General features: G+C 38.1%; 1 protein-coding gene across 1 annotated transcript in view; it reads right to left on the bottom strand.

The window, feature by feature from the left end:
* Positions 1–3603: 3603 nt before the first annotated feature.
* Positions 3604–26228, bottom strand: part of pde8b (phosphodiesterase 8B) — a gene marked incomplete at both ends in the record, with an annotated part of 51420 nt that continues 28795 nt past the window's right edge. The window contains 18 exons of the mRNA XM_079257006.1: positions 3604–3737; positions 9822–9951; positions 10172–10339; positions 11687–11825; positions 13017–13234; positions 15067–15265; positions 15821–15950; positions 16462–16507; positions 17523–17687; positions 20254–20330; positions 20978–21055; positions 21255–21306; positions 24256–24310; positions 24401–24489; positions 24576–24716; positions 25265–25343; positions 25482–25570; positions 25851–25908. Of these exons, the coding sequence (XP_079113132.1) occupies positions 3604–3737; positions 9822–9951; positions 10172–10339; positions 11687–11825; positions 13017–13234; positions 15067–15265; positions 15821–15950; positions 16462–16507; positions 17523–17687; positions 20254–20330; positions 20978–21055; positions 21255–21306; positions 24256–24310; positions 24401–24489; positions 24576–24716; positions 25265–25343; positions 25482–25570; positions 25851–25908 (2047 nt within the window). The remainder of the gene's footprint in view (positions 3738–9821; positions 9952–10171; positions 10340–11686; positions 11826–13016; positions 13235–15066; positions 15266–15820; positions 15951–16461; positions 16508–17522; positions 17688–20253; positions 20331–20977; positions 21056–21254; positions 21307–24255; positions 24311–24400; positions 24490–24575; positions 24717–25264; positions 25344–25481; positions 25571–25850; positions 25909–26228) is intronic.

Raw genomic sequence — 26228 nt, 5'->3', positions numbered from 1 at the left:
AACACTCCTAAGCATGTGTATAGCTTGTTCTACACATTTGTAAAACATATATTGCATATTTGCACCTATTCTGATGCTGATTTTGATCCATACTCAATTCAGATTAATTCAGATTTATTTGTATGGCGCCAGTTCATCATGTCTTCTCATGCCACTAAACATACATTCAGTTGTCATCCAATCAGTATTCATACAAGCCAATTCCTAATATATAATCTAGCTGAAGAAACCATTAGATTCTATCGAAACTCAACTTTTTTGAGACCCAGTTGCTGGCATGTGAAGCGGTACCATGTAGCAAAACGCTGCTTTCACATGATGCTCTGGCTGGAAGCACAAAGCTGTGAGACGCTGTTTCACGGCCCGGTGACTGCAGGTCACTGCACGCCTCCAGGGTTGTGGATTATAAATGTCAGTGTACCATCAAAATGAGTCAAGCACAGAGCTTTAGGTTGGAAACGTGAGTAGTGTTGCTCTGAACCTGCTTCATGGTTCAGAACTTTTAGTAAAGAGAAGGAACAATAAATCCTAATTTAAACCACAGAAACACCCCCAATTTTCTCACATAACTCCGAAGTAGAAAGTAAATAAGAATAATGTATATTTTGTATTCTTACAACTTCATATTTAAATAATGCTTTTTATTGTCTCACAATACATGTTTGTGTTTGACAGAAAACATCAACATAAGACATAATGCAGAGCAGAATACATTAAAGTTTCCTAACAAACATTGGAGATGATGAGCGTGAAGCTTTTTATAGCAGAAAAATTATTCAGAGTACAGTTATCCTCACGGCCAATAATGATCAATCTTTCCATAAAAATAAGTTTAGTACGTTTATATTTTCTTTCATTATTCCTTCTATAAATGATACAAAACACAGAATTGGCACGTTCTCGCAGTCACGGCCATCAGTGTTCGGGATAAAGGCTTGTTCCATTAAAAGCAGCTCTACTGTCTGGTTCTGCCTCAGGAGACTCGAAGCAAGGCTTTAAAAGACTGGCGGTCATCTAATCTAATGGTCATCATAATATTCCAGTCAACACTGCGCACAGAAAAGGCATGGTTTGTAAATCTGATGTCTTTCAATTCTCTTGATGAGTAGAAATGTTGGTTATAGACTAGCAAAAATATCCTCTTATGATCGGTGATAGCAGCCATGAAACATTCAGAGCTGGAGCTGCGTTTCAAGTCACGGTAAAAAAATAACTTTCTTTCTTTTTCTGCAGGTTTTGGAGAAGCAAGTTGCAGTCATAAGCAACAACAACATTTAACATCCAAAACAAAAACAAAAGGTACACACAGTAAGCAGAATATGTAAGAAGCAAATGAAAAAAAAAGAGATATTGGCGGAGTATTTACAAGAACAGCAAGTACATTAGGTAGTTTACAGTGTATTACAACGATAGCGGAACCAAATAGTGTAACGTGACAGGATTAAGGCGTTTTTTAAGACCATTGATCGTCAATAAGGTGACTACATCATCGGAAATACATTGAACATGGATGTGACCAGTTTAACCACTTAAAAGTGAATTGAAATTAAACACCTGAAACGCTAAATTTAGGTCTTCAAAACTTCTGGTGTGCAAAACACAGGACAAAAATGTCAGGACCATTGTGACAGAACCGTCAACACCGACTCACTAACCTAAAACTGTTGCATGGAGCAACGTGTCACATGACCTAACACACTTATGGCTTTTCTTGTCTTTTTGGTTTTTTTTTGTCTTTGTTGTACAGAGGAGGGAAGAATCAGCTCCAACATAAACATTTTGTCTGTAAAGATGACCAAAGAATAAATAAGGCACCTGTTAGGAGCTCTCTGTGCCTTTGGTAAAACTGCACCATGCACCGTCTTAACTGATACACACAGAGCTACAGTTCCTCCTGCTTCACTCGCTAATACAGACAAGAACTGCTCGATAATACAAAATCTCTCAGCAACAGTGGTTAATGGGCATCTGCAGGTTCATCCACTAATCTTCATTTCCAACGGTCATCCTGCTGGTTGCAGCCATTTTCAACAGCTTCACCTGAAAAGTGACCTGAGAGATGCTGGGAAGCCAAAATCTTTAGAACAAGAAACACATTTTAAAGTTTTTGTTTTACATTCTGAATAAGGAAATTTTCTCTCATTTTCATCCAGTAATGATGACGTCCCCGTCACAAGGGTCTCTAGCATGCAGGTTTTGGATATTTCCCAGCTCTAAACACACTGCCTTGTGCAAAACTCAACACGCTGCTGGAGCGCTCCGTCTCATTTTGTATCTGGTAAGTATGGAAACATCTAAAACCTGCAGATCCTTGGAGACTGGAACTGATGTTTTTTTCTCTGCATCACTGATCCACTGCCAGCAGGGGGCAGACACATTATGCAAATCCCACGATTTAATTGTCTTTGATGTGCCGAATGATTGCTAGCTGAATTGTGGAAAAAAATTTGCGATACTCTAAAACTCTACTCAATAAAAATAGCGAAAGCCATTTGCGCCTTCAGTAACGGTTCAGGCCAAAGTGATGTCAAAACAAAGAAATGTGTCCAGAGTCAGGGAAGCTCTACATTAAACATATACCATCCAAATACTCCATACTATTAGTTTCTTCTGGCCTGTGTGCGTCTACAGTTAGTGTCACAAAGTTATGAAACATCTGCAAACTAAATAGCTCTGATACAGTGCAACTCGCTCTGACATACAGGTTTAACAGGATCCTCCTCATCCTCACTAGCTGCTTTCACAGTGCACTAAAAATGGTGACAGGGAAGTTTACAGGGCGAGATATTTCACAGCCTTAATATTTTCTGCAGCTAACGGACTTTAAAACACAGCCCTTAGTTTAAACCTCAATAAATGGGGCTGGAAGTTGAAAAAATGTCGTCTGATGGCTGAGACTAGACCCTAGTACAATACCCCAGACTGGAGGTCTGCTCTTGATATCTTGACAGCATTCTCCTCTTGCACAAGGCTGATTGGGTCAGGGGTCTTTCAGAATTGGTCCCAAACATTTGATATGATTGAATAATTACAGCTAAGCACCTTCAGTTTTGCAGTTTTAAAAGGAAGTTTTAAAATGTGAATTCATGTTTACTGAAAGTGTGATTAGATCACTCTACTGTGTCTCTGGCTTTTGTCACTCCTTCATTTTTAAAATTTCTTTTAGAAAAACAGACATAAAATAAAAGATTATTAAGTGTGAAAAGCAAACACAGCAAAAAGGAGCTTAGAATCAAAATGTTTTGATTAGATAAAGTGCAGGTTTCTGGTGTGATACACTGTATGGTACAGATTGTCAGGTAAGCCATGAGGTCCACACAAGAATACTTCAGAGGGCCAGAAAGTGGCAGTGGGCAGTCAGCAGGCCCCTCAAATACTTGTTCTCCTCTGCTAGAACACTGTCCGGCTTAAAGCGCACAAGAAAAGATGCATACAAAGGAAACAGCTTCTCAGAGTTCTTCAGTCAGTGATGTCTGCCCTCAGAGTCCCAAACTGCCAAGTTTTCACGCTGTATCCAAGCAGGCCGGAGATGCTCAATGCTCAGTCAAATCACAGCTGAAGGGACAGATTGTTCCACTGCAGGGCTGCATCTGTGGTCTAACTCTACACAGATAGCTGGATGAGACGAGGAGAAGGTGGAGGAGGGCGCAGACTCTTACACTTCATCTCGTCCAAGTTTTTCCAGTACTTGTAATTCTCCGACAGGTGCTCCATCAGACCAGGCAAGCTGGCAAAGGCTGCAAATACACACAACGCACGAGTAAGCGAAAACAAAATGGAACAAAATGCTTTGCTTGACTACGTTAAATAGTAAATTCACATTAGTTTTAAAACTATGACACCAGTCTATTGTCTAGATGTACAGGAACAGTCTGACTAACAACCTTAATCTGGACAATACAATACTCAGGTCATGTGTACATGAGTTGCAGATATTCTATTTATATTCTCATTGGAGTCATACACTTAGTCCTATTCCGTGGCGTAATGGTCCCTCAAGAAGTTGGTAAATGGTTTTTTAAAAAACTGAAAAGTAGCGCAGAAAAACGCTGTTTCAGGAAAAAGAACATGTAAGACGACTGTTAACTTCACCCCAAAAATGCATCAGTATATTTGCTCATTGTCACATAATTTCTGCTCTTTGGTTTCAGGAAGGAAGAGTTATGAAATGACTAAACAAATACTGACTCACAGGACATATATACATACTGTATATCTTAAAAATGTCCATGTTCAGGCTAAAGTTAACACAGCTGATGGCTAACTGCACCAGTGTAGCATAACCAGCTGAGCTGCTGGGAGACACAGGTACATGTATAGGGATGTTTGTAACTGTACAAGCAGCATGACAGGAGGTTTAGAAGTGGGTTTACTCAATGCTGACTGAAAAAGAATTGGGTATACTCATGTATACAATACATACCCATGTATACAATGGACTAAACCACTGGTCCTATTGATAACACATGCACACACATTACAGTCCCTTCATGTTAAAGTCTTTAGTTTTAATTATCCTATTCTGATGAAAGCGGCACATTAGCCCACTTGCAACAAAATTCCTCTTTTTATGATCAATCTTGCAGCAGAAACAAGTAACCTGACCTAAAAAAACCAGATCAAAACAAAAACTTCAGTGGCAAGCAATAGCTTGATAAATATTTAAGTCACATGTCTATAATCCAGAGTCTGTGCTGGAAAGTTGGGCCAGTTTCCAAGATCTTTTAGGACGCTATTATTTTGGTGTGATTGACTACTGCAGATGCCTGCAACTAAAGCAATGATGCAGACGTAGCATAAAGCATCATTTCAGGGAAGCTAGCATCGTTCCTCAAATCATAAAATACACATTATGAAGAAATGCGGAAAACGGACTATCATGTTGAAGGAGTCAAGTCTATACTGAGCTACTGAGATTGCTGGACCCAGGGGTAGGCTGACACGCCGCTTCGACATATACTGTCTGTAATAATCGATTTTCCACTCGGATTCTTCTAGTTGCAGTCATAATTTATTCTTTTGATTGTGTATTAAAGCATCTTCCTGCCAAACAAACAGTGTAAACTCACACCTTTTCAGTCAAAAACCCTTTTCCCTTCTGGGCCAGACATCTGATGACCCAGCGAGGTCTTCCCCTGATATACATATACCTGCTCAGGTAACAGTACAGCGTCCGCATAACAGCAACAAGGTAAATTGCAGTCAACTGGCTCCTATACATGTATTAAGTATGACTGATGATTACTTATACATGCAATATATGAAATCACTGCTGCTAGATGTCTTTCAATGAAAGCAATAACTAAAGATGTAATTTAGGATGTTGTGGCGTTGCATTGGCTCAGTTGCGTCTGTTGCAGGGGAGAATCTGATGTGATTCAGGAAGATGAAGTCATGTATGAAAGTTTAGTTCGTGTAATGTTAAATTATAAATCTTATTGATGGTATAAAACACTATCTAGCTATCTAGCTAGCTATCTAGCTAGCTATCAATAAGATTTATAATTTAACATTACATACAGCTAATTTAACATTAGCTAGCTAGGCTAGCTAAACTGCTTGTTCCAATTCAGGGTTGTGGGTATAAATTACATATTTGATGCCATTTTGAAGAATTCAGGTGTTTGATAAATCTTATTGATGGTATAAAACACTAGCTAGCTAGCTAGATAGGTAGTGTTTTATACTATCAATAAGATTTATAATTTAACATTACATACAGCTAATTTAACATTAGCTAGCTAGCTAGTTAAACTGCTTGTTCCAATTCAGGGTTGTGGGTATAAATTACATATTTGATGCCATTTTGAAGAATTCAGGTGTTTGATAAAGAACTGATCAGGCAGGTATCGGGAAGTCACTGGGAATTTATTTAAAATACAATTAATAGCAAATAATTAAAAAAAAAAGAAAAGAAAACAAGAATATGTTTTCTTGAGATGACAGGAAACTGAGCTGTAAGTAAATACGACATCATTCAAGACTGATCTGAGCTGCAGATTTAAGAAAGATTTAAGTGGGTGGGAAAGTTGATGCTTCTGAAGTCAAAGCCAAATAAAATAAACATGTAAAATAAAGTTAGTCTGCTGCTAATCTGGGAACAGATCGGTTACTGACTTTGCCTCTGAGGGCTGCAGTCAATGTTTGTGAGCTTCCTGTGCAGCCGGCGGATATCAGAATAACAGATTTTTGACCCAGACTCTTCCTTTTCCTTTCCATATCACTGTTTACGTACCCGAAACAAAAGCCAGCTCAAATATGATGAATCAATACTACAACAAAAATATTTTCTCATGCCTGCAGATTCAGTATTTTCATAAACAACATACCCATTTATCTATCCTTATCCTCAGCGGCTAATACTCAGCTTGTTAATTCATTTATTACTTCTTATGATGTAAGAATCCAAGAACTCAGATTACACTTATTCCAACTACTTTACCTATATGACCAAATATTTGTATCCAGTTTCAAATTTCGAATATTTAAAAGAATTTTTTTTTTTCAAAAAAGTAGAAACAATTGCAAATTTTTGCTCAATTATGCTAATTGTTTAGTTAAAACTATAGAAATATGGAACAACAGAATAATATGTATACTGTATGTAGAAATGATTAAATTACTAAAACTGAAATGTATATAACCACATAAATGCAAACTTAATGTAGTTTCAACTAAAGAAAGATACTTTAAGGGATTTGTGCAGAAAACCAGGACTAACAGCACCGCCAGTGAAACGTAAGCTGCACCTGCCATCGCTCTCTGCTTGTTATTTCATGCATAGTGGCAGTTCTGTGCCGGGTCACTCCCGCATTAACGGGCCGTGGGGGGGCCAGAGGTCTCCCCCCTTTTCTTTCTCACACACAAAGCTTCTGCTCTGCAGAAAGTGCATTCCCTGTGTGCGACCTGCTCAGAGTTGTTTACATCCTCGTTTCCGGCTTGCTAATGACCCACGCTGCATCGCTGACCCCCAACATGAACTAGCAGCGACCCTGGTGAATTGAAAGCGGCTGTATTTGTGTTTTGTGTTTATGTAAAAGTGAATTTCTGCTTCATCGCTTGTCCCACCCCAAATGTAGCCATCGTAAAGCCCCCCCCACATCCCTGACACGATGTTCCCAACTTTCCCTCTTGAAGTTTCTCTCTGTCCCACTGGCATTTAGATTCTTTCCATGACATCAGAACCATGCTGAGAGTAAACAAGTTTCCTCTTGGGGAGTCTGGACTTCGAGGGAAATTCAGTGGGAATGGGGGGCTAATATAAGTACCATACAATCCCCTTCTCTTTTGACTCCACCTCTCCCTTCTTCTGTCATTTACTATCCAACAATCAGCCAGGGAAAATTAAACCCGTATCGGACAGCAAGACTGAGGATGCAGGCATTTTTATCCAATTTATTCATTTCTATTTAAGTTGTTAAACAAGTTCATGTCCAACAAGTCAGATAAGTTTCATTCATCTGTCTAAACATGATCTGTTCCAGAGTTGAATATCAGCTTAGATTTTTTCTGTGCCCGATATCTTAGAAAAACCCGATTCCTACAAAGTGAGTGTGTTAGATCTTCCTCTGCTGGCTTTAAAGTCTCCAGGAGTTTTAATACCTAAAATCTCATTTATGTTCCTCAGAATTATACATTTTAAAAACATTACTATGAAAATAACAACATATTATATTATATTATGTTATGTTATATTTTAGTATTATAATTTTATTAATGTAATTATCAATATTGCAGATAGCAGGTTTACAAACAGTAAGACAGACCTCCACAAAGGGACACCAAACTGCTTCAGCCTCAGTGAACTTAGGTGAGAAAACATTACAGGAACTTTTAAGGGAATTGTTTGAGTGTTTGTGATGTGGTGGGAATTTGTTATTCCTAAAATAAGGAATCAGTAAACACTAACGAAGCATTAGGATTTACACCATTTTTCAATTTAGTGTTGCATAAATTTGTCCATCCAATATGTCAATATGCTAAATGTTTACAGCTTTAAACAACAAAATCCCGAACCGTCAGACATGCAGGAATTAAAAGTGCCTGTTTTTTCCAATCTATCTGAGGTGAGTTTCAGACAGTCAAAAAGATTTTCTCACTCAGAAAATGGGCGTGTATGATTATGCTAACCTCCTCCCACCAGTAGTGGCTAAAAATTATGCTCTGTCCCACCTAAAAAAAATCTTTGCATGCACTCTAAAATCCCTGATGATGCTCCAGAAAATTGTCATACATCTGTTAGATCAGTCAAAAATGTAATCGTACTGTGTTACTTACTGACCTTAAATAACCTTTAACTTCTGCATCTCTTCCACTTTCATTAAAACAGAATTAAATTAAAAACACTCCACCCTGCATGCATGGACTTGTTCCTCCAATGTTCTCGACCAGGAGTGTCCAAAGTCAGTCCATGAGGGCCGCTGTCCTACAACTTTTCCATGTATTTCTGCTTCGACACACTAGACTCAAATGAAATGGGTTTAACAGTCTATAAAGGTCTGCATAATGACTCATTCATTTGAGTCAGCTGTGTTGGATCAGGGATGCGTGGAAAACCTGCAGGACAGCAGGTCTTGAGGACTGGACCGGGACACCCCAGCTCTAGACCATACTAGATATAACTGTAGGTGGTGCTCTGTTCATTCAAGGCAAAAATCCTCAGCCATCAGTATTTCATTTATTTTTTGTGAAAAAAAAGTGACAGGCTTCCCAGCAGGACGCTGCTACTGGATCACTCTGGGTTTTCATGTGTTCTTCGGTGTTCCAAGAACTAGGTATGGAAATAGAGAAGATCCCACCTACGCAGTGGCTGCTTCTAATCTCTGGAGCAGCTTACAGTATTGTATAAGCAGTGCTGTTACCTTAAAAAGCCTCTAGTCATTTCTGAGTACCTACATATTCTTTTGCATTCAATTTAAGCTGAAACCCTGTTTATCTATTATGTTTTATTGTACTTACAGAATGTAGATATTTTATTTTATTGTTTTCATTTACTTGTGATGTATATTATCTTAATTTTACAGAACATCTTACTTGTCTAGCTCTTAGATGTGCTGTATAACAGCAGTTCGATAAAGACCCCATCACTCCAGGTTTGTTTTATACAAACAATTCCAGCTGAGATTTGGTTTGCTGATGATTAGCAGTAATAATTGCAAAAGACACAGCTGAAAGATGACTCATAACAGGGTTAAGTAGCATTCCTCCTTCTCTACTCCATGCTGTGAAAGCTTAAAGAAAAGAAATTTCCTGTGGTTGATAAACGATTAAGTGTCCTGACAACTGTTAGATAATTAGCATTAGTTTGACACAATACCCTGGTATTTCCAGTTCAAACTGCCGCTTCAGCGATCAACATCAATCATTAGATTTTGCTGCACTAAATGGGCTTTTTAAGCTATTTTGAGCAGTTGTAAGTGTGCTGACATGGTCTGATCTACATTTCATCGAGAATCTGCTGACCACAGAGAAGAACTATCTGATCAAAAGGAGCAGGCTTGTGAAGGAAACCGTCACGCAACAGATGAACAAAAACTGCAATCGGGTGAGAACGTAAAGAAATTGTTTCAAAGCAGATTTCATGAAAGACATCAACTTGCTTTCAGGGAAACAACCAGTGCTGAAGCATGTGAGGGAGCTGCACCAAGCAAATGACCTTCTCTAGATAAATGGCGACTTTAGTTCCTTGAAAGCTGTGTGATTGATCTGAATCCATGAACATGACCTTTCACCAGCATGATCAGACCCAGTTTTTATTGACATTTGAGGAGCACAAGCTGCCAACATGTTACATATGAATTAGCAGAAAATATAGTTCTTACCATCCCAGGCATCAAACATATCAGTGATGAAGTAGTCTATGAAGGAAATCTGAGATTTGGGCACACTGCAGGTATTCCTGTCAAACACTGGCATCACCACCGGCAGCCCTTGTCGCTTCTCCTCGTCCGTCTGCAGGAAAACACGGTGATGATGGAAAATTGGTTCAGTAAATGAGCACTTTAATTAAAAAAAAAAAAAAGCTACCTGGAAGGTGTGAAAACACATTTTGAATTCATTATGCACAGAAAATACATCAAAGTGATAAAAACATGCATAAAGCTACCTACAAACTCCTTCCTGCTGCATGTTTTTAAACTAGAATGCACTGCTAAATCCAGCTTTCCCACACCTGTGCAAAGTATTCCTCGGAGATCCGTCCAGCCCACTCGATGCAGAGCTCCAGCGGTCTGCAGGGGTTTGCCACATCTGCACACTTAATCAGCATCCTCTTAATCAGCAGGCGGTTCTCTGGAGAGTTCCGGATGTTGGCCTGACTATCACAGTCGCTGTTCACGCTCTGTCGGGAACATAAGCAAAGAAATGAGCATCTTTGCTCATATTTAAAATGATTGGAAATGCCTGGTTATTTTAGAAGAGGTTCTTGACAACAATTCATTTTGCCCCAACTTCAGTTAAAAAAAAAAAAAAAAAAAAAGTAATTTCATTCAAATAAAAATGAAATCATAACACACATAACATTTCACTTCACAGTTTTGTGGAAGACAAAGGAGCAGCAGGCTTTGCTTGTGACCTGACAGAAACTGAATCCTTTGCTAGAGGTTAACATCTTTTCCTCTTTCTGTTGTAAACCACTTTTATAATCACTTTTCACCACATAAAATGATGCAACACTGATATTGACTTTTGGAATCGAGGCTAGTTTAGGAAAACCATGAATAAAGTACAGTGTATCCAGATACACTGTACACTGATACACTGTATCAGATATAGAAAAAACTATTTTTAAACACTGGTTCATAAAGCCTAGTTAGGCCATTTCTGTGCTTTTTATTTATTTATTTATTCATTTATTTGTTAAATTTAATGAGGACAATGCACATTAATGAACACTTTGTACAAATTCAGTACGTTGTGTGAATATGCCAGGTTTAGCTAGAAGCTACTTTCCATCTGTAGTCCTCAGACTACTGATGCATGTAAAAGCATTTTGGAACAGTCCCAGCTCAAACCTACATCTTTTAGACCGATCTCGCAGGAAACTTTGTGCTTTGATTAACACAATAAGGATTACACAAATAAAAAACTATCCTTTGAAGAATTTTATATCATTTCTGGGATCATCTAGTCCCAGTTTGACCAGTCTAGTTTTTTCTGACATGGTGACTAAAAAGCAGTATCAAAATGATCATTGTGGTGGAGGGCAACAGAAACAGCAGAAGAACATCTGCAAGTGCTCTTAGTTTAGGGGGGGGGTTGACATTATTGTCATTGATGAAAAGGAGTCCTGCAGAAAAAGTTTGGGAACCACTGGTTTAGACGGACTCATGAGACGGTCCGGACCAGAAACAGGAAGTGACATTTGTCTGCTGCAAAGGATTTTGTTTCTATCCAATCACAAGCAAGATGCTCTTTAATGGTTATTAAAGATGATTTTTGTTGTTGTCATTAGCAAGGTCCCTGTAACAACCGACCAGCTGATGTTGCAAAACAAACATGAAATCTCACATTTTTACATGATTCAGAAGATTCGGTTTTAAAAATGTCGAGATTAATACAAAGATTGTAATTCCACTTTGGTTTAATTGCTTTTTATATTAAAAAAAATACTCCACTGGAAAGCAACATAGCTAAATTTACAAAAACTTTTAAAATAAAAGAAAGAAGTCAGCAGACTGCTACTCACGCTCAGGCTGGTTTCCTCGATGACCGCCATCGGCTTGTTGATACTGTTGACAAACTTGCTGACGTGCTCAAAGTGCCTGGTCATCTCTGTCGCCAGCACCATGTCGATGATGGCCTGCCGCAGCGTTCTGAACTGATTCCTGTTAGCAGAGAGCAGCAATGTGGTGAAAATGTGCACAGCTCGTGATTTCTTCAGATCCTATATTAGCAAAATCTTTTTAACTCTATGAAGCCAAACGTATCATGTTTCAGTTTCTGAGGCATTTTGCATCATTTTTTTGTAGAAACATTATTCAAAACCCTGTTTACACCATAAGATACTGGTCTCCCAGTAGATACCAACGACTACACTACACTACAATAAATCTGATCGACTGCATTTTAATAAAAATGCCCAAAAATATATTTTTCCAGATTTTGTTACAGAGAAAACTAAAGATTTCATGAAAAAAAAGAACTTTACTCCTCAGTTATTCATAGGTTGGGCTTTAAATGGTTAAATAAATTTAAACCCTGAAGAAGAAAACAATACCTCATGCATAACTGTTGTAAAAGACCTTTAAAAAGTGAATTATTGAGAGAGATTTCTAATTTTCTGGTTTCTCGTGCTGCTTGTGGATTCTGAGGGCAGTGAAAGAACAACATACCATAATCTGTTTCCCTCCAGCTCGTGTAATTTTCTTTATATCACTGATGAGTATCTAAACTTCTTCCTTGCTGATGCATCATTATCATGTCTATGTGAAAATGAGCAAAAAGCTGGACTGTCTACGCCTATTCATGGTAAAAATCTGACTCATGTATATGAGAAAAACTCGAGCTTTCTGCTGCAACGGCACATCCTTTTTAAATCTGGAGAAAATACTACATCTGAGAGCACATTTCTGCCTTTTTGTGTAGACAGTTTTATGGATTTTCTCCTGAAACCCAACATTTTTATGCTCATAACAGGCTGGATGGTCTCCACTTTGTTTCGCTCCATCTTCTATTAGGTTGGCTCAAAATATTTAGAAATGTAGGTCTTGCTAGTGTGTGTTGTTTTTAAAAATATCTTTTTAGCTTGTACTTGCATTTGTGGATGCAGCAAACAAACAAAACCCACAGCAAAAACTCTGTCTGTCCTTAGACTGATTTTTTTCCGTAGAATTGTGTCTGTTTCTAATGCAGAGCTGCCTCAGGGACTGTAGATCAGGACCGTTTAATATTGGTTTCCATCCTTGTTCTTTGCATTCAGTTTGTTTCATTAGAGTTTAAACAGCAGCCCTTCTGTTGCGTATAAGCTTGGAAGCCACTGCAGACAAACCCAAACCCCTTGTCTGTACATGTCTGACCTGTCGATGTTCCTGAAGATGTTGCTCTTGCTGTCACGCATGGTTAGCTGGAAGGCGAGTGCTGCATGGTGGCTTTCCAGCACGGCGGTGTCGTTATACAGGATGGCCAGTTCACTACCTGCGTTGCATAAGAAGGAGTTGGTTCTGCCTGGATGGTCCACATCGTGCACGGTGGCTGCTATCAGCGCTGCCACCTCATCCAGCTGGTCTAGACTACCCTGAAGAGGAAATGAGGAACAAACCAGAGACATCAGCACTGGGCCACATAAGCTACTAGCAACAGGTTATTTGCCTCTTCAGTGGAAATTTGAGGCTTGTCTGCTTAACTGTCAATCTTCTGCAGCGGGGGTGTCCAAAGTCGGTCATGACGGACTGCCGTCCTACACGTTTTCAGTGGATCTCTGCTCCAACACACCTGGCTTCCATCAAATCGATCAAACAGCCAATAAAGTTCTGCACAATGACTGAGTCATTTGACTCAGGTCTGTTGGAGCAGGGATACATGGAAAACCTGCAGGATTGTGGCCTTTGAGCACCGGAGCTGGACGTCCCTGTTCTGCAGAGTGTCACTTGCAGAAGCAATCTCCTGCTGACATAACTGGCTGTTTTACAGGGAACATGATAAAACCGATTCTCAGAGTCGACTGTTTAATGCAGGGGTGTCAAACTGCAGTCCTGGAGGGCCGGTATCCTGCAGATTTTTGTTGTCTCCATGCTCCAACACACACCTGACCGACACTCAAACAGGTTGATAAGAAGCTGCTGGATCCATTTGATTTGAATCAGCTGTGTTGGTGGAGGGAAACAACAAAAACCTGCCGGCTACCGGCCCTCCAGGACTGGGTTCTGACACCCCTGGTTTAATGGATATCCTGAAATTAAATGTAGCATAAAAATCCATATTGTTTATTTGGTCTGATTTGTTACAATATGCGCTTTGAAATGGTAGTTGGAAATATTTCAACACGATACAGTCTGATTTAATGCAGCAGAATGTTAATAGCAGGAAAGCAATGCAGTTTATTTTTCATGCCCTCTTCATGTAAATAATAATACATCTCCTCAGGATGTGTGATTTGTGTGTCCATTATTATGTGATTCATTGGGTTGCAGGACTCATCACTTGGCGTGATGCTTTATTACAGATGAAACATTTTGCTAATGTTAACCAGTAAATGTGTAAACTAATGTGAAATACATCACCACCATCTGTCCTGTGTAATCTGTGAATGTGGACTTTATTTACCCATTAAATGTGACTAAACTGTTGTGCACAGTAACAAAAAAAAAACTTCAATAAGTTTATTTTAAAATTTATGTTAAATATTCTCCTAAGCCTGAGCTGGATAGTTGTATGATGATCTCACTGGCTGAACATGTTGTTTTTCTCATGCAGATGTTTCATTGTGCAACAACCTTGAATGCGACCATGAATGTTTTACAATGTACACATAAATAACTCCCTTCCATCCTCCCCATTAACTCCATTCAGAGGAAAAGCCAGAAAAAAAAAAACATGCTGCTGGGAAACAACAGAGGAAAAGCCATCAACTAGATGGACTTTTTAAAATTCACTTTGTATCTACACACACTTCCAGTTCTCCATTATGTTATCACCGTGTTGTTGTTTATGCTCATTGAGGAAAGCCTCGGAGAACAGCTAACCTCAGCTGCCAGGACCCATTTCTTCTGGTCAGCCTGAAACCAGGAAAGCTGGAAGCTGAAAGTTCAGTAACCACAGTTCCCAGAAACCAGTGCCACAGTGACGCCAAGGCCAGACCCAGTGTTGATCTCACTAGCTTCCTAGAACATGGTTTCTGAGAATTTACTGCTCCCTGAAGGACTTTCAGCATGCAGGGCAACAAAAGGGCCACTCAGCGAAGGGGCATCCACTCCACCACAGAGCAGCAGAGCTTTATTCAGTATGACTTTATGCAATGTAGCTTCACCTGATCACAAGTCTTGGTTTGATCGATCCCGACAGGGTTACATGAATAACCCTGCCCGTGCTTTTCATTTGCAAATGCCAGACATGCGTTTTTCCTCTAACCTTCACCCTCTCTTTGCGCAGGAAGTAGGCTGTGGCATGCAGCACGTCTGCAGCGTGTGTGGAGTTGTGGTAAGAGTTGGAGGAGTGGTAGCTGGCCTCAATGAGCTGCAGCCAAGAGCGCAAAGTGGCCTCCGAGCAGCTCAGGAAGTCACACACTCCAAAACTTGTGAAAATCTTCAGCCCGAGGTAAGTCAGTGGTCTGCAGAGGAGCACACAAAGAAATGGGTGATTCATGGAGCAGAAAGTGAAAATGAAAACTTTCCTAGTTTTATCCTGTTGCTGTTTTTTGCTTCATTATGGAGCGTTTTCATCTGTTCGTCCTCCAGGTTTATCTTCACGTCATTTTTCCAATAACTACTGGTCTGTAACTGGCGCCTGTCTGTGGTTCATCTTCCATATTCTGATTACAGGGTTTATGTGCTTTTAGAAAATGAAACTGCTCTAGGTGGGAATACTCTTAAAAGATTTTCAAATAGTTTAGCTAGTTTATATGGAGCCATATGGAAGAACTGGAGTCTTGCTGTCCCTGTTGCCTGGCAACCTCTTTGCTAAACTGAGCTAATTTGATGTTTTTTATGTTATGAAAGCTGTGGAAATAACATTAATTTCCTTTTCCCAAAGTCAAAACTGCTCTTTTAATGCCTAAATTATTTTCAACAAGGAAAATATGGAAAATAAATCTGTGATTTAAGGCTGCAGAATTGCCATGACGATACAACATCTCATCTGCCTTTTATAAAAACTGCCTTGGTACCTTTTGTGTGTAGCTGCCTCCAGCTCCAGGATGTTGAACTCCCAGCATTCCTCTTCATTCAGCATCTCAGCGATGGATGGAGGGACATCATTCAAAGTCACTGGGATGGCCAGCTGACTCTGGCTCATGTCTGGCAGACAGACACACACATGGTTAAAGGTGATTTAACCATAAAAGTTGCAAACAAAGAACACTCTGTGTGGGCTTTGATAAAAAAGACTGACCCACTCTTGGATTAGTAACATTTATATACAAGTGCCAACATGCTGGTTAAGAGTCTGTAGTGGACAGAAGGTGTTTGGTAAGATTGTTTAAAGGACAGTGAGTGCTGATGGAGCTACAGCTCTGGCTTAAGATGCTGCAAACCCATTCTCTGTATAACAGAGTCTTGATTTAGATATTCTGACTGTTGATTAATCTCATGACTTAAACTGTAGAAGCAGGGTTGCATAACAAACTGAGATGGAAAAAGAGATTCTGTGAAAGTAAGCACACAGTGATGTTTTCACTGCTTAGCCCTCAGTAACTCTGTATTTATTCATTCTTGTCTCAGCTGTTTGGTTCAGTCTAATGACTCAAAAACCTGATCAGTTCTTAAAAATTGGCTTTTGCAGTTAACGGGAAGATGAACTGAAACGTACTTTTGCAGAAAACATATTCATTCCCAGACAGTCGCCGCAGCCCATCCTGGAGGAAAAAAAGAAAGAAGAAAATATCTTGTTGGCTATATTTTTCTGACCATTATAATGTCCCACAAAGACACAAAACAATAATAAATAGGCTGATTTTCTGTTGTGCTAAACTGCTATTGGCTGGAAAGTTTTAAACCACCCCTCATTTCTTCACATATAGTTAGAAAAACAGGAGATTGGTACAATAAAATATTGCAGACATATATGGAAATACTGCAAATAAGTTTGAGCTTTATCTTCAGACCTGCTGCTACTGATTTTTAGTCCAGTTCTTGTTTCTTTTTTGTACTTTAACCTTTTCTTCCTGTTTTTCTTTTTTAAAAATGGATTCTTGACAGCCACCCTCAAATGTAGAGCATGGTAGAGTAGAATAGAATAGAACAGCATGTCTACATGAGGCTACATAGGCTGATAATAAAACACAAATGAATTATCTTTCTTTTTCTTTTTTTTTTTTTTTGCAAAGTTGTCTGTTGTCCTTTAATAACTAATAGTGCAATGTTAAGTTGCATACTAAACAAATATTCCTATAAAAATGGTCAGTTATCAAGACTGGACTGAAAAAGCTGCAGATGTCCAAAGCAAACCTGACAAAAGACCTTCAGAAAGTTGGAGAATTATTGATCAAAACTACTTTAAAAGTCAGCTAATTAGAAGCAAAATGTAAAAAAATAAGGAGTGGATCAACATTTTTCTGCATCACTTTACATTTTTGTGAGATTGTTGGTTGTTTTTATTTTACTTATTTTACATTGGTAAAAATAACAATTTTACCAGTCTTTATTAAATGATGCTGTATGTAAAGAAACAAACTGCAGTGACTTACTTCTTACGTTAGTTTATCAGACTGAATAAAATTTAATTAATTTTTTATTTAAACTTAAGACACAAAGACGGACTGGTGCAACAGAAATGTGTGCAAGTAAAGAAACTTTTACACTTTCTATAGTTAAAAATAATCTGTTAAGAGAACTTTAAAGCTAAAAGAACGTGAACTAATTGCCTCTTACACTCATTAATCCCCCAACCAGGTCATTGGTGTGGGGGTCGTCTTCTTTTGAGGCAAGCTGAGGGGAGTATAGCTCAGTGGTCCTCAAGATCTCCAACACACGATCCAGAGCCTCAGCTACGGTCACTGGACTGCTTTCCTGGGCTGCATTGATGATATTTATTACCTGCAGATTCAGAGGAATAAGAATCCTTACTAAACTTTTACATAAACAGTGCATAAAAAAGAAGACATTCACAAAGAGCCCTCTGCGTTACAAAGAGTGTCTCTTTGTGGATGTGTCATGGATATGTGCATGTGATGCTGGGATAATCTTGTCTGGAGCAAAACAGCCAAAAAAAGCTTTTCAACACACAAGAACATCACAGGACCTGCAGCAGGATGCAAACTGAGACAATGTGACATACTGTACACTGTACTGCACTGTGATCCAGACCACAGCTAGACTGGAGCTAAAACTGTTGCAGAGACTTTCAAGTCACAATGCCATGATTAGAACTCAGCTCTTCACACTTTCACTGCTTTTTGAAATGTGATCTTCACAAGTAAACATTAAAAATCCCCCTCAAAATTTCTTATAACACAATTTTATCAATGCTGAGATGAAATTATTTTTCTTGCTGCAAATTAGGCTTATCAGAACCAGATCAGTCCAGTGAATAAATAGTGCTCACTCTGAATTGTGATCATGTGTTTAGTAATGCACTGGGATGGCTCATGAGAAGAGGTTTCATTCATAATTTCCTTTGTGAATTAATCTCTCACACTAACTGTTTCAATTATTGAAAAAAAGATATTTCTAAGATCATTTCAGACACCACTAGATGTTGATGGACTAAAGTCTCATGTGTTTCACCAGGAAAAAATCAGTCTTCAGCTTTTCTGCATGAGTGAGAAAGGGCCAGTTACTGAAGCCAAGTGAAGCAAGGTGTCGTGATGTGTGTTTTGTGATGTCTTTAGAGTTTGTTCCTTAGTTCACCTGGGTTCATTTAGTCAATCTTTTTCACCTGTTGTGTTCTGTGTATTTATACCCCTCAGTTTTTGTCTGGACTTGTCTGGTCCATTGCATGAATTGTTTCATTCCACACCCTCACCAAACCGTGACAACTGGCTTGTGGACAAAACTAATGGCTTTTAAACTGGAGCGAACACCATTAAAGGAAAGTTAATGTGTTTTACGTGCTTTCTAGATAACTGGAGCCCTTAGCTCAGCTGTCAGCAATTAGCAGAGAAATCAGGATTTATTTCAACATGAAGGAACTAATGCAAATTAGTTTTTTCTTGAAATGCAAACACTTATTGTGTTTGCATGTAAACACAATAAGTATTAATTTTTACTACCTCTTCAGCATGACATGCAGTGGACAACAAAAGAAATGTGGGTATTTGTAGATCTTGCACATGCATGCATCTAAGAAATGACCTCAATCATATCTTCTCATTAATACTAGTAAAGCAATATCTTATTACACTCAAGCAGAAACTACAATAGCTGAACCTGCAGCAGCACAAACTGAGTCTGGCTGATTCACCTCTGTGCAGTTGTAATATGAAATACACAAAAGTATGAGGACTTCGATTTTGTCTGATTTAGGGTATAATGTGTATAATCTGACTGCATGCGGCACAAACTGGTGACAGGACGTAGAAAATGTAACATTTGACTGCTGGTGTGGGAATGATCACTGATACAGTAGTGTAAGTTAGTCATATACATCAAGAAAAATGTGTTTTATGATGTTTAATTAAGCCTCAAATTCACTTTACGCTGTTCTTTGATGGTTTTGTGTTGCTTCTGAAGACCAACCACAGCATAATGGTTCCTGCAGATGTCTAACATCTGTTGTGTTATGTCTTGTTGGACAGGAATTACAGTTCCATGTAGTGTCCACCCAGAACATTTACATATAGAAAGAAATCTATCCTGGAATGTGGCTTTTTTATGATTACATTAAAGACAGACTACAGAATTTTTGCCATTTCTCCTGACACTCTGCCCCTATCGACGGCTAAGTCAGCATCCATCTGGTCTCCTACCTGACCTGTTAGCTCTCTCCAGCCAGCAAAAGATCTTTTCTTAGAGCTCAGATTTTATAAATAAAATAAAATAAAAAACACAGAACCTGTACATCACAGCTAATGTGTCCAAACTATTGTTAATATATATAAAATATTAAAACAATGTCAACAAATAATGATCCTATATGGAAGAACAACAGTCATGCATGAAAGTTATTGGTTCAACCAAATATACAAAGATAATTTAGCAGTACTGAAGTAGTATAGAATGAAGATATAATATATAAAATGAGTAGTTCTATTATTATTATTATTATTGATGTAATTGTTACTATTATTTTTAATATTATTATTACTGCATTACTCCATCACTGTAATCGATTGCTGTAATCTTATCCTTGATATGTAATATAATATTATCATACAGGTATCACTATAATACTGTGTTGCTATTGTGATTGTATTGCTGTTGCGTTACTATTGTTGTTATTGCTATTGTATAACTCCATCACTGGAGTGGGATTATATATAAGTTTTTACTTCATCCACTCCTTTTGAACGTTTTATTTCTAATTTTGTTTTCAAATTTGTCATTATGTTCAAATAAGCTTTCTGAACCGAAAGTTACATGGATTTTTTTTTTCTTAAAGAAAAGGACTGCAATATTGGTTTTTATTTGCTTTGATTTAAAAGTAAAAATAGAAATGGCATACCTTAGTGATGGGAGCTTCAATGGTCATTGAGTGAATCCTGGCAACAGAGGAATGTCTTCGATTCTGTAAACTTGCAGCTGCAATTTAGAGATCAATGACAGTATTTTAAGTTAAAAACATGTCTGCTAAACATTTCAACCTGTGTATTATTTGGCATCATTAATACTGCAGACTTAAAGAAGGCAGAAGTGATGGAACTGCTTCTTAGTGCGTCGGAATGAAAGGGAATTTAAGAAAATATGTTAAGTTTAGAAAAACAAAAGGGAAATAAAAAAAGTTAATGTTTGGAAAGTGTAAACATAATGGAGCAAAGCTAAGACTAAAAAGTTCAATTAAGAAAAAAAAACAAAACGAGTAAAGCAGAAGAGAAGCAGCAGTCGGCTAAGATACCTGAAAATAGCATCGGATGCGTCAGTGAATTGAGGAGGGAGGAACATTTGTCATCAGCCCACAACATCACCCTTTAGGATCTCTTTTGTTCAAGTACCTACCATAAAACAGTCTGACTCACTCGCTGGTTTGCCATCTCCAATCATCCCTCCTTTCCTCCTTTATGTTCCTATCTGTATTTTAAGCCCATTGCATTTAACTCGGTCTGTCTCGCTGCTGCTTTTTGCTTTTATTCTTCAGACAATGACCCAAACTGGAGCTTTATTGATGCTAAATCGAAACAAAACGAAAGAAAAAAAAAAAAAAAAAAGGTTAGCATTTTAAGTAGGCTTACCGTCGCTACCACGGGAACTAAGAGATCTGGCGTCCATCGAATCTTTCCTCCTGTCCCTGTGACGTAGAGAATGGCACTCTGGACAGGGACAAGAAAAAAATAATTAAGACAGAGACTTTTCTACTTTTTTTGTTACTTTATTTAATTAAAAACAATAAAAGACTGCTTTTAAAAATAAATGAAAAGCCACTGATTAGAATAAATCTTCTCATCTTGTTATGTTTACTTAAAACCAGTACACACAGCAGCAATGCATAAATGTTTTGTGCTGAGTTACCTGACTGAGAATGTTCCCCGCTGCACTTCTCCTCTTTGTTCAGCTTGTGGACCTGGAACATGGTGAGATGGAGATGATTCAGATTGTGTGGAATAAAGATCAGTTTTATTTCCTGCTCCTTAAAGACATCATGCTAGAAAAGGTTTTCTTGATTAAAGACTAGCAGTTTGATGTTCTTTATAGCTTGCACTCTTCTTGCTCTCACCTCAATGTGCTGTTGCTTTAAAGAAACATATGCTAGGTGTTTTGTTTGTTTAATTAACTAAATAAACTGTGAAAGTGTAAATAAGGCTTCGATATAAATAGTTTATATAGCCTGCAATGTGAGTCTTGTATATGATTTCTTGTAGCATTTTGGTCCTTAAAATACATTTCAGGACTGGTTTAGCATTTTGTCTGTTTTACTTTGAAGTAACAACAATTAAGTGTAATATCTAAAGTCATCCAGCCTCTCGCCCAGTGATTGCTGGGATGGGCTCCAGCTACCTGTGATCTTTAAAGGTGGAGTATGTGAGATTTTCAATATTTTAAAAATAAATTATTTAATAAAATAACTACAATCATAATTAGATAGTTTTTTGAACATGTAGGTTCGAGTCTGTCCATATTTGATGCGTTATTACATTACAAGTTCAATTAATGACAAATGACAAAAAGCACTTTTTTTTTTTTTTTTTTTTTTTTTTTACTGGTAGGCAAACATTTAAGAAGGGTCATTGTCATTAATTAAACTTGTAATTTAATAACGCATCAAATGTGGACAGACTGGAAACTACATGTTTTAAAAAACTATATAATTATAATTGTAGTTATTTTTATTTTTTATTATTTTTTTTTTTTAAATATTGAAAATCTTACATACTCCACCTTTAAGTGGACTAAGCGGTTCAGAAAATGACCAACTGAGAAAAATGACTGATGTAAAGTCAAGACTAAATCAACCAGAGCAGCAAAAAATGGCTAAAAACCATGATGGAGGATTCTTTACAAGTTGGCGCCTTTTCCCCAGCCTACAGCATGATGTGACATATCTTCACTTTATTTAGTTCTGAAAACTTTGTGTGCATTATTTCCAATCATTGTGAACTTTTAACTTGCAGAGCAAGCGCTTGCAAATGTGGAGGACAGTTAGTACAGTACATCCTGTTAATGACACCAAGGTTATGTAGTTATGGATCTGTAGTTCTTCTAATCTTATTACACAAGATTTACCTAACCCACTGACTCACTGTAACTTTGTGTCCTGCTGACAGCAGATTATGCATATTTATGTAATGATCAGTGTTTACATTTAACACTATATTTCATTCCATCTTTGTGAGGGAAGGGAGGAAAATCCAGACACGGATCGCTGAAAAAGATTCCATAAAATATTACCTAAACTTCTATGTTTTTTAGGAGGAACACAGATTCTAAAAAAGAATCTGTGTTCCTCCTACAGTATTGCTGTGTTTCTGTATTTTACTGAATGGCTTTGTAAATTTCAGTCTCTTGATTTCAAATCTCCTGTGCAAACCAAATGGGATTAAGACAGAAGTATAAGCGCTTTGGATGACTTTTAGTGCTGCCACATTTAGCTGACTGAACCTTAATGGGTTTCTTAAGTAGCAATGTGCAAACAGACATTTAGAAAAAAAAAAATCACCTTTTGAATGAACTAAAGCTGGGAAACAGTTGAGATCTGGATTGCTGTTAATTAGGAGGAAAAGTCAAACAAAACTGAGCCTAAACCTGGTGCACGTCTGTAGTGTTTGGACAAAATGCTGGTATCAATATAGTGAAACAGAAACTGTGGTGTACAGCCAAAAATCTAAGAGGGAAAAGATGAGGGGTTATATGTGGTTTAAGTACTGAAAGGAAAATATCTTAAGTGAAGCCTGAGTTTCAGCTTAGCACTATGCTGAAAGGATCTATTTGGTCTTGGATTGTCCAATGAATGGTTTATTAGCAAAGATGCAGTAGCATGATTTAATGTACACATCCAGTGCTAAACCTTTGTCATTAATTTGCAGTTTCAATACATTTTAAAAAAGGAAAATTGACACTGTTCAGATTGACGATGCAGAATTAGGTTGTGGGAATAAAACTTCCTTCATTTTGACGGTAAGACGCTGCTATGTGTAAGGATTCTCAATCCAAACAAGCAGGAATGAATGCCATTTGGCTTTAGCAGGCAGATGCCAGCTCACCTTATTTACACATGATGAAAGAGAAGCCCTGCAGCTTCGCTTGAAGCATAAATAGCCCTGGCGCCTGGCTGCCAGCCTTTCTAGGCCTTAGTGGGGAATCCTGGTGCTTAGCCGTAGCTTAGCATAGTATGACGTTATTGGCCTGGAACTTGGCTGAGTGCAGCGACACACCTGCTTCATGGTAACTATGCTCAGTAGTTTAACAATGCTGGAAGCATGTGCACCGTTTCCTTGTGGAGATATTTAAACAGTTCCTTTGAGGTATTTATGTAACGCTAACTGCTAGCGGTGTTTACAGTCAGGCAAGTCCAGATTGGTGTCAGTTGTTCGTTTGCATGCTAGCTTGATGGGGGCAAGCTGTAGCATTAGCGCTGCTGATAGAAAGAGAAGTCAACTTTTAAGTACTAATATCCAAATATTTAGCATCTTTGTAATCTCCTTTTTAGTTTATAATAATTTAAGTTGCACATTTGTTTACACATCAGTGTTTTTGGTAGAACTGGTACCAGTTTCCCACAAATTACCTCTGCTTTTTAATTCTTTCAGGAATCATTAGGAACATTGTCGATGTCGGAAAGCACACCATTTCTGTTCAGTATTTGTTTTTTAACTATGATTAATAAAGTATCAGTAATCAGGAGGATTGTACATATGTACATCATGCATATGACATATCCACTGAGTTGCCACAGTACACTGAAAACACAAAGTTTCTTGCATCTGGCTGAGAGCCAAATTTGCAGGTGTCAAAGGGTGTTATGCTTTAGGGCTCGAAATGCACGGCAGTATTTAGAAATTTGTGAAGCACTTACCTGGTTATTATTATCCATATGAGGTCTCTTGATGGCTACAAAATGTCTAATTTTCCTGCAGGGAGAAGCAGAAGAAATCTGTCAGAAATACCTGATTTCTTGGAAATGTACAGTTTCCAGTTTACACTGTTGAAACTTTTCTTACCCTCCTTGGCCAGTGACGGGCATTATTTTCACGTGCTGTTGTATGCTGTCACCGGACTTCTTTCTGGCAAAGTAAATACCCTGCCATTCCTTCAGGACACAACAGATCAGTCAGGCTATGAGACACTGATTTCTTTCACAAAGTGGATGGATGGATGGATGGATGGAAAACTCACCTTTCCTTTTTTGATGCAAGTGTTGATTGTATCCAGCAGGTCAGCTCTGTTCTTGTCGCTTTCGGGAAGTTCAGTCAATTCCTTCCCAATTAACTCCCCTTTGTGGTAACCCATCATTCTCTCAAATGCCGGGTTAACATACTGAGACACACACAGAAAGGTTTTAAAGTCATTGTTACTGTTGGATAAATATTGTGATTTATTTCCTTTACAGCACTAATTAAAGTTAACTATCCCATAGTATGGTGTGTGTGGTTCTACTAACAAGACTGGCTTATTCTCTGTAGCTATTGTCTTAGTCATAACCTGCATTAAATCCAAAAATTCAGCAGAATTTAAGAAAAAAAAATACCAATTAAATGCAAATATGAGTGTGTCTTTCCTCTGCTGTTGCCATCTTAGGTTTTCTTAGAATAAAAAGTAACAAGATTTGGACAAGAGCTAAACTGGAGAACAACATTTTTTACCCAAATGGACAAAAATAAATGTTTTTGATAAATAATAATTTCCATAATTTCCAAAGAACCCTCAGATTGATCTAAGGGAGTTTATGTTGCTATGAGCCAATAATTTACAGTACATTAAAAAAAAAAAATCCTTTTGATCTTTCGAGCCACTTCCTGGCAGTTTCAGAGGTTTCACACAGCTTCTGGTGAGACTGCACATACAGTTCTGTGTTACATCTCCACCTGTATTATGTGGTCCTCGCTGGTGATCTCCACGGCCTCCTGACAGTGCTCCAAAGCAGTAAAGACAGAATTACAAGCCCTATAGGTGAACAATGTCAATAAAGAGAATAAAGAATTAGCAACTTCACCACCGAGAACATGCTTCATACAGGATGGATCTGCATATGTAGATTTGACGGCAGACTGTGAACATTAAGAGCCTTTTTCTCTGCTGTACCTGAGTTTGAACTGGCAGCGCACCTCTCCATGTTCGATCTGTATGAGCTCATTGTAGCACGCTGACACACTGCTGTTCTCCACAAACCTCTAGAGACCGGACAAGGTGAAGTGGTGTTCGAAGGAAAAGCAGACAAAGAGGAGCGGGAAAGCGAAATGAGTCAGGTTTCACTTAACTTTAACTTGCTGTGAATCTCCAACTTCATTTTCACATCCATATACATCATATATAATAAGTGCTTGTTTCAAAAACTACTTTATTTTGGACTGAAATCTCTTTACATTAATTTTAAAATAAATCCTAAGTGAAATCTGAAGACTACATCTGTTGTAAACATAGTGAAACGTGCAGGGAAGTGCATAGACATACTCTGCTAAATCCAGCACAGAGAAGAGGAAGAACAGATGGCTCCTCCTGGTCAGGCAGTCTGCACAATGACAGAAATGAATTATTACCATCTGAAACCACAATCGTCTTTCAAAAACCATGCCTGTAGAGATCCACACCTACAGTATGAGCACAGAGATGAATTTAAGAAGTGTTCAGACTTGTATTTTCCAACAGACTTTTAGAATGAGTGGTTGTATCCAACATGGAGGGGAAATAAAGCTGGTTGCTAACACATAAAATATGGAAATATTAGCCTAAAAACAAGATAACCGCAGAACTATAAAAGTGGGAAATTTCCAGGAAGTGTTTTAATCTAACGCGGCTTAGAATAATTCAGGTAAAATGGAAAAACAGATG

This window comes from Telmatherina bonti (genome assembly GCF_933228915.1).
Source record: "Telmatherina bonti genome assembly, chromosome: 17".
NCBI lineage: Eukaryota > Metazoa > Chordata > Actinopteri > Atheriniformes > Telmatherinidae > Telmatherina > Telmatherina bonti.
Note: the sequence above shows the minus strand (reverse complement) of the source record. Positions and strands in the feature narration are given on the sequence as shown.